Source organism: Lissotriton vulgaris, chromosome 6 (assembly GCF_964263255.1).
Source record: "Lissotriton vulgaris chromosome 6, aLisVul1.2, whole genome shotgun sequence".
Taxonomy (NCBI): domain Eukaryota; kingdom Metazoa; phylum Chordata; class Amphibia; order Caudata; family Salamandridae; genus Lissotriton; species Lissotriton vulgaris.
The window spans coordinates 849,696,614-849,705,636 of NC_141694.1; the positions used below are offsets into that span (position 1 = coordinate 849,696,614).

The 9,023-nt window shown below is 50.5% G+C and overlaps 1 protein-coding gene across 1 annotated transcript; it reads right to left on the minus strand.

The window, feature by feature from the left end:
- Positions 1 to 4,246: 4,246 nt before the first annotated feature.
- Positions 4,247 to 5,794, minus strand: LOC147708087 (endogenous retrovirus group PABLB member 1 Env polyprotein-like). Its single transcript, XM_086925299.1, has one exon. It carries the CDS (start codon positions 5,792 to 5,794, stop codon positions 4,247 to 4,249), a length of 1,548 nt encoding a protein of 515 aa, XP_086781425.1.
- Positions 5,795 to 9,023: the final 3,229 nt, after the last annotated feature.

A 9,023-nucleotide genomic window follows, 5' to 3' on the forward strand; every position in this document is an offset into this window, starting at 1 on the left:
AAGCACAAATGCAAAACATGTTTCACAATCACAAGAAACAGAAACCAAACATACTCGTATTACTACACACTTAAAAAAAAAACATTTACATTAAAATTGTACTATAAAGGTCTCTTACCAAACACATGCAACTACACAAACAGCAGAACCACCAGTAATGAAACCGCACACTGCAACAGTCTAAAGAGAAAAGAAAACATTACACTTTAGAAAACAAAAAATACACATTACAACAGGCTATGTCACAGGTTATGTCACAAATGGGGTGTCTTTCCCAATGGGGGACAGAATATAAAACATTTTAAAATTTGAACCCCTTGGAAGCAACCCTTGCCCAAGGGGTCGCTTCCATTTTAAAACAAAAAAAAATTCCATGGTGTCTAGTAGGGTTTTTGGCTCCCTCCTGAGGGCAGAAAGGCAAAATTATGAGGCAGAATATATTTAAAAAAACTATGGGCCAAAGGAAAAGACCCTTGCCCAAGGGGTTGCTTCCTTTGCAAAAAAAAAACAATCCCTAGTGTCTAGTGGGCTTTTCTACCCCCCCCCCCCCCTGGGTCCAGATTCGGCAAAAAAAGGGGCCAATCTGCCCCCGGGGGGGGGGGGGCAGAAAAATCTAAATTAATTATTTTGCCCCCAGAAAGCAACCCTTGCCCAAGGGGTCGCTTCCTTTGCAACAGAAAAGACAATCCCTGGTGTCTAGTGGGCTTTTCTACCCCCCCTGGGTCCAGATTCAGCCACAAAAACGGGCGATCTGCCCCCGGGGGGGCAGAAAAGTAAAAAAATATATTTTTGCCCCCTGGAAACGACCCTTGCCCAAGGAGTCGCTTCCTTCTCAGATAAACAACAATCCCTGGTGTTTAGTGGGCTTTTATGCCCCCCCGGGTCCAGATTCGGTAAACAAAACACCCAATCTGCCCCCAGGGATGGCAAAAAAGTCAAAAAAATTGTTTAGCCCCCAGGAAGCGACCCTTTCCCAAGGGGTCGCTTCCTTTGCAACAGAAAAAAAGACAATCCCTGGTGTCTAGTGGGCTTTTCTACCCCCCCTGGGTCCAGATTATAGAAGTCTGAAAAAATATTTTGGTCCCCTGGGAACGACCCTTGCCCAAGGGGTTGCTTCCTTCTTACAAAAAAAAGAATCCCTGGTGTCTAGTGGGCTTTTCTGCCCCCAGGGGCGTCCAGAAAATTCTGAACATTAATTTCAGGCCCCTGGAAGCGACCCTTGCCCAAGGGGTCGCTTCCTTTTTCCCGAACAAACATCCCTGGTGTCTAGTGGGGGCATTCCTGGTGCAGGATCGCGACGCTGTGTGCGATCCTGAACCAGGAATGCCCTGCATTGGGACATCAGGGGAGAGGAAACAGTGTTTCCTCCACCCCAATGCCTCAAGGCACCGAGAAACGCCCCCCCGCTCCACCGGAGAGCACAAACCTGCTTCTTGTCTCTGGACGCGCTGGAAAGAAATGGCTTCCAGCGCGTCCAGCACTTCCTGATGCTGTCGGCGCGCGCTGAGCGCGCTGACGTCACCAGGAAGCGTGGGGGGCCCGGGGGTGGCAGCGGAAAGTCTTCCGCTGCCACCCCCGCTTGAGGCTTGATGATTGATGCCCCAGGGGGGAGCGCCAGTGCTTCCCCCGAGGGCTGTGCCGATGACGGAGCAGTTCCGTCATTAGCACAGCCCAACCGATGCTGATGACGGAACCGCTCCGTCATCAGCATCAAAGGGGTTAAGAAAGTGTGAGTCCGCGACCCCCAATTTATTCTGCCTTCTTTGCCCATGTTTGTCTAAATCATCTGGCAGCCCTGCCAACAGGCAGTTATAAAGTTGTGAGATTGATGGACTTGAACTTCGGGTCAGCACATTGATTAACGCCACCTGCCCAAACCCTGCGGCGTACCTGCTTTTTTAAGAAGGAAGTCCCTTAACTGTAAAAATGTAAAAAAATCCAGGGGGCCAATACTAAATCTTTCCCGTATTATATCAAAGGGAGCGATGTAATCCCCTTCCAACAAATCCGCAATCCTATAAAAACCACCTCTACCCCACCTTACCAAACACTCATCTTGTAAAGCCATCGGTAGCTGATCATTTCCGATCAGGGGAGTATACCTGTTAAACCTGCCTACTCCTTATTTTTTCCTTACACCATCCCAATTACGAAAGGCAGTAATTAACACCTTAAACCGTGTTTTTTTGAAGTAGCTGATTTCATAACTAGGATTGTTTCCCTCCCTAGCTTTGACTCCGAAGAGAGGCCCATAATATTGCAAAACAGCATCTAGGTAATATAGCTTAAAGTGTGGGAGTCCCCAAAACCCTCTCTCCCTCGGTTGGTATAAAAATGCATTAGCTCTCTTAGTTTTGCCGTACAACCAGATAAATATTGCTACCTCCTTCTCAATTTGGCGAACCAGAGATAGTGTATTTCCAGGGGTATTGTGCGAAAGACATAGAAGAGCTTTGGCAAAATAATAATTTTATTAATATTGCACCTCCCCATTATTGACAACTTCAGGTTGTCCCACACTGGAGGTCCTTTTTAATTTTCCCCATTATGGGTACCAAATTTAACTCTAAAATATCCTCCACCTTAGCTGCAATAGAAACCCCGAAATAAACTGCTTTTTCTACGATCCGGCTATCCAATGCCATGACAAATCTATTTGTCACAATCTGAGTTTTAGCACTGGTTAATGAAAAGCCCAAATCAGCCCCAAAATCTCCCACAATGCTTTCCACTGCACACGGTGCTCCATCAGGGTCCGCAGAGATTATAGCCACATCGTCAGCATTCGCTAGAAGCTTAGTGTCCCACCTATGTAAATTTACTGGAATAATATCTGGCGATGCCTCCAGCAATCTAAGAAAGGGGTCTATATATAGTGCGAATAGTAGGGGGGAGGATGGGCACCCCTGCCTAGTCCCCCTACCAATTGAGAAAGCCTCTGATTCCTCCCCCATTATTCTTAGACGTGCTGTTGGGAAGGGCAAGATGGCGGCGGCAGCTTAGTGCATCGCTGCAGCACCTCTCCCTCAGCGCCCAAATGTGCCTCTAGGTGAATGCCCCAGCAGAGAAGGAATAGCCAAAAGAACCAGTACTTACCTGCGGACTCTTCGGGCGGATCGAGACCAAGACTGAGACGAAGGCGGGGTAATCTGGAGCGACGGCGGCGTTCGCGGCGAGCCTGCGGAGCTCCAGCTGGGATGTGAGACGCCTGGAGAAACGCCGTGCAGAACTTCCAGGCTGAGGAAGACGGGGTGGAGCCGGACTGCGGGACCAAGCGAGGTCTCAGCGCGCAAGAGGAGTAGCAGGGCTCTGGCTTCCAGGCTGCTGACACTTTGCTCCTGTAAGAAGGGTGCAAAGACAACCAGTAACCAAAGACCCTTCTCTGTGTTGCCCGGCGGTATCGCCTCTATGACCCACCAATATTAATCAATGAAGAAGCAGGCGCTGGAGACTGAAAGGCAGGAAACGGGGTTTTATTCTCTCCAGAGGAGAACACATCAATTCGGACAGCAAGTATCGTCACGAGGTGCTCTGCTCGCATCTCGGAGGCCTGGCCTTTTATACATAGGATTAGGATCTTTATTACATGTAACACATTCTTGTAACATTTTGGCATGTGAAAGAACATCCTCGGAATCTCCCCTTCGGGCCCGTTCCCACATATATTTGCAGTTGAATTCCCCACCCCGGTCACAACAGGTGATGATTATCGCGCAGCTGGACATTCCGCCGATTCACGGAATGTGTGGAGTTTGATCGGATCTCATAGGGTGGGGGCTTTGATCAACTCGAGGGCCCTTTGATGGGCAGGGGAAGCTTCCTACTGTACGGGGTAATAAACAGTATCCGCAGGGCCAGGTGGCGGCCTGGGAACAAGGAAGACAAACGGGGACACAGGAAAAGGGGGTTTTGTATCAAAGGACCTAAGACCATGAAAGGAATGAAGGGAGGTGTCGCGCTGGGAACAGGTTGGGATTCTGTGGCAGAGCTGCGCTGAAGAGGGGTTTATGGCCCAAGGCATGCGAGAGCGAGGGGGGTTGTCAGCGTGCGGGGGATACCTGCGAGGATAGGAGAGCGAGAGACGCGCTGGCTATCAGGGAAGGGGCAGGGAGGCCATATCGCTTAAGATGGCTGCCGCTTACGCGCACGAATGAGCTCAGAAAGGGCAAGATGGCGCCGATAATGTTGACGTTTGCAGCCTAACCTTTAACAGTCCTCCCTTTTCAACATATCCTAGCCAACTTGCTCACTCAATGTCAATCTTCATCAAATTCTTAACCTCGGCATCATATAATGCTCCCATACGTTCGTTTCCAAAGTCCACAGTCTTAGGGCAGATACAATTCACACATAATGAACACAGAGGTGGCAGGCATTGAATTCCCAAGCATAAACCGCATATTTTGACCACAGGAATCAGGATAATGGTGAATAGTCTCCAGCCCCAGTTCTTAATGGTGTTCCAGAACCAACCACCAAGCGACCATTCCTCTTGTTCCTGGTGGACGTCCGAAGAAAGTCTGTGGAGATGCTCGATGGCTTTGTACACTGAGGGTGAGTTGTCCGGTATGTATGTACAGCAGCTAGACCCAATGATGCGGCATGCTCCACCACGGTCCGCAAGAACCACATCTAGGACAAGGCGGTTCTGGAGGGCCACCAAGCGGACCGCTTGGAGTTCGGCGGTGTTGTTAGCAAAGATACCAGCTGTGATGTTCATTGTGGTCTCAACTGCCTGAGTTAGATGTCGGATGGCACGGCTGTTTGCCATCGGGCCCCAGAGGGGAACGAGTCCCTTCATAGCATCGAGGAATTGCGCTCCTGTGGAGTCGGCTTGTCCAAGATCTCCGGCTCGTTTTTGTCTATGATGATTCGCTGGAGCCACATAAGTCGGGGGGAGGACGAAGGATATGAAACAGGTGCCCCCCCAGCCTTTGGGGAGCCAAGTGTAAGCCTTCGTGCCACAGACGAAATACATGTTAGGGGATGACACAAAGGAAGGTGGGTCGGCGGAGTCCAAAGTTCTGGTAAAACGACAAGCACTGTGGCCTACCAGCTGTGTCCCAAGCCCTTCTATGCACAGGTGGCCTGTGACGTTGATGACTGACAGGGCCACGGTCAGGGTGGCGGCCGTTCGTTTCCGCAGGTAGGAGAAGGTGGGTCTGGTTGGATTGTTGAACACCTGCATTTCAATTTGCTCTTTAGCAGGAATGTCCAAGTGGATTGTGTTGTTGGTGGTCTGTGGGCAGAAGTGTGTCTTTGTTTCGTTCCGCCAGACCCCGTGGTAGAAATGCGCTACGGTTTTGCTGGAGGTGGCATTGTCCTTAAAGCTTTCTTGCAGGAGGATCAGCCAAGCAAGGCAGGAGCCGTGAACTGAGAAAGGTGAAGGGATGAATGGTATCGAGTGTCCAGTGGCGTGGGGCAGCAACCCACAGATCCAACAGTTGGTGGCATTGGTGGCGAGGTTGTGCTGGTGAAGTAGTTGTACGAAAGAGTTATTCCAAAACTCCTTTCGCCTCTCTCTGAGCTGAGGAGAGAGCGAAATCAGATAATGTTCCTTCATGGTGGTAGGTTGAGCAGTGGTCAGGAATGTTTCGTGGGCAGGTGCATTTTCTTCCACAATCCAGAGTGTGGTCATGAGGAGAAAGCAGAAAAGGATCGTGATGAAGAGTGCAATTGTCTTTAAATTGTGGAGTTGGTCTGCTCTTGGGTTTCTGTAGTGGGTATTTCCTGTTGCTTCCATCATCTTCTTATTTGGCGCTTCCATCATCTTCTTATCTGGCGCTTCCATCATCTTCAAGGTGCTCGGTGGTGGGCAGAACCTCAGACTTCGTTTTGCTTCTCTCCCGGTAACCCTTGGTTGTGTTTAGGTCACCGTTCTGAGATTCAATTTAGTCCGTGGTCTGCTTAACTGGAGCTTCCTCCCTTCGGCGCAGGAAATACCCTTCTCTGGATGGTACAGTAGGATCAGAGAATTTTGAGAGTTCAAGTGCTTCGGTATCAGGATAGCAGGCTAGTGACGGTCGGTCTTTGTTCAGGAGCTCTTCTTGGTTGCCGATGTGTTCTGTCGTGGCCAGGGTCGAGGAGATCTTCTTACAGTGGTGTGCATGCACCCAGTTGCGTTTTCCTTCCACTCGAAGTGCTGTTCGGGTGGTGATGAGGACTTGCCAGGGGCCCGTCCACCTGGGTTCCAGACTCTTGGTACGCTGGAAATTCCGGATCAGGACGAACTCCCCAGGTTGGATGGTGTGTCCGGGACCCCTGGAAGTGTCAGGGATGGCATGCAGCACCTGTTGATGGATAACAGACAGTGTTTTAGTCAACTGGCATAAGTAATCAGACATTAAGACGTCCGGGACGTCATGAATGGAAGTTGGTTTCGGTGCAGACCAGACATTCATAGGTCGGCCAAATACAACTTCGTATGGTGTCAAGTGGTGTTTGGTAGGGGTGGAACGCATCGAGAGCAATGCCAGTGGGAGTGCGTCCGGCCATTTCAGTCCTGTGGTAGCCACTATTTTGGCCAATTTTAGTTTCAGTGTGGCATTATGTCGTTCGACTAGACCAGCAGATTGGGGGTGGAAGACTGCGTGGAATTTTTGTTTTACACCCAACCCTTTCAAAATAAGTTGGATAACTTCTGCTACGAAGTGGGGGCCGTTGTCGCTCCACAAAATTCGACAAAGGCCGTAACGGGGAAGAACTCCTTCAACAGGACTTTTGCTGTGGCCATAGCAGTGTTGTCACGGGTTGGGTATGCTTCCACCCATTTGCTAAATGCGCATACCACAACGAGTACATATTTCAGGCCTTGACATCTGTCTAGTTGGATGTAGTCCATCTGCAGGACTTCAAACGGGTGATTCGGGACTCCAAACCCTCCCCGGGGTACTACAGTTCCTTTCCCGGGGTTGTGTTGCAGGCATATCAAGCATTGTTGAACCAGGCGTTTGGTGGAGTCTGTGATTTTATCATTGTGCCAAACTCTGGAGACAAGTTCAATCATGGGGGCTGATCCTATGTGGGCAGGGGAGTGTGCCATAGTCAGTATGGGAATCAGGTACGAGTCAGGTAGCAACCATCTGTTTGTGTCTTTTGTCCGCCAGCAGCCTTCATCATCTTTTAATCCCACCCGTGTCCATTCTGTTAGTTCGTGCTGTGTGCTGGCCATTTGAATGTCCCTAATAGTGTCCCTAGCATCAGTCCATTTTTCTGCTTGTGACCTGGTCACGTACATATGTGTTGTTGTCCTACTCTCAGCTGTCGTTCGGGCAGTGATGTCAGCTAGTGCATTTCCCTGTCCTATAATGTCTGTCACTCTTTTGTGTGACTGGCATTTGATGACTGCAAGCCTCTTAGGGAGAAGGACGGCTTCGATCAAGGCGGAGACTAGATCCCCGTGCAAAATGGGGGTGCCGTGTGAGGTCAAGAATCCCCTCTCCCTCCAAAGGAGCCCAAAATGGTGAACCACCCCAAAGGCATACTGGCTGTCGGTGTAAATGTTCGCTGTGGTTCCTGCGGCTAGAATGCAGGCTCGTGTTAGGGCAATCAGTTCCGCTGCCTGGGCAGATCGTTGTGTGATGCGGGCTGTCTCGACTACAGTTCGAGCCGTGGTGACCGCATAGGCAGCTGAAGTGGTGCCATCGGGGAGTTTGATGCAAGAACCGTCCACCCACAGCTCTCCGTCGGGGTCAGGAAAAGCCGTGTCACTGAGGTCAACCCTGCTTCTAGTCTGTTCGTCCGTAAGGGTCACGCAGTCATGTACAGGGTGCACATTGGGATCGTTTTCTGGTAAGGGTAGCAGAGTTGCTGGATTCAGTGTGGTGCATCTCTTCAGAGTGATGTGGGGTGCGAGCAGAGTCAGTTCGTATCCAGTCAGTCGGGCACTCGTCAGGTGTTGCGTCTTGGTTTGGTTTAGGAGGGTGTCAACTGCATGGGGTACCAGTACCGTGAGGGGATTCGAGAGCACGATCCCCTCACTCTGTCGGATAGAGATCGCAGCAGCCGCTACGGCTCGAAGGCAAGCAGGCAGGGCTCTGGCTACAGGATCAAGAGTGGCTGAGAAGTAAGCGCATGGTCGTTGCTTTGAGCCAATGGATTGGGTCAGGACAGATAAAGCGCACCCCTCCCTTTCGTGAGTGTAAAGGGAGAAGGGCTTTGTGTAATCGGGGGTACCTAACACAGGAGCCGAACAAAGGGCATCTCGTAGTTGCATGAAGGAAGCCTGACACTCAGAGGTCCAAGGGAGTGGGAAAGGGATATCCTTAGCTAGCAGTGAAAACAGTGGTTTTACTACAAGGCTAAAGTTGGGTAGCCACTGTCGGCAGAAGGAGGTGAGGCCTAGTAAGGAGCGAACCTGTTTCTGAGTCTTAGGGATGGGGGTGTCGAGAATGGTTTGGATCCGGTCAGGAGTCAGTTTCCTTCCGTCTTTGGACAAAAGGTGGCCTAGGTAAGTGACCTGGGGTTGGCAGAATTGCAACTTCTTCCTGGAGACCTTGTGGCCATTTTCTGCAAGGAAGTGCAGGAGTTGAATGGTGGCTGTGACAGCTAGTGGAGTGGTGTCGGCTGCCAAAAGGATGTCATCGACATATTGCACTAACACCACTCCATCGGGTAACTGGACTTGATCCAGTTGTCTCTTGAGGGCCTGGCTGTAGATGCTAGGGCTTTCTGTGTAGCCCTGGGGTGCTCAGCAGAACCTATATGAGCGGGCTTTTAGGGTGAAACCGAAGAGATATCGGCTGTCTGGGTGGATGGGGATGGAAAAGAATGCGTTTTTGAGGTCAATGACAGTGAAGGTGGTGGCAGTGGAGGGAATCAACATCAGGATGGTGGTAATATCCGAGACCACAGGGTACTGGGGTACCACCACTTTGTTGATCTCTCGAAGGTCAATGATAAAGCGGTATGCTTTCTCGTCTCCTTCTCCCTGCTTCTTAATGATGGGCAAGATTGGGCTGTTGCAAACGTTGCTAACTACTTCCTCTACCACTCCTGCGTCTATCAGTGATTGGATGATTTTT

Bases quoted from the DNA above. Each gene is read 5' to 3' on its own strand.
- LOC147708087 (XM_086925299.1), bottom strand. From the start codon at position 5,794: ATGATGGAAGCGCCAGATAAGAAGATGATGGAAGCGCCAAATAAGAAG.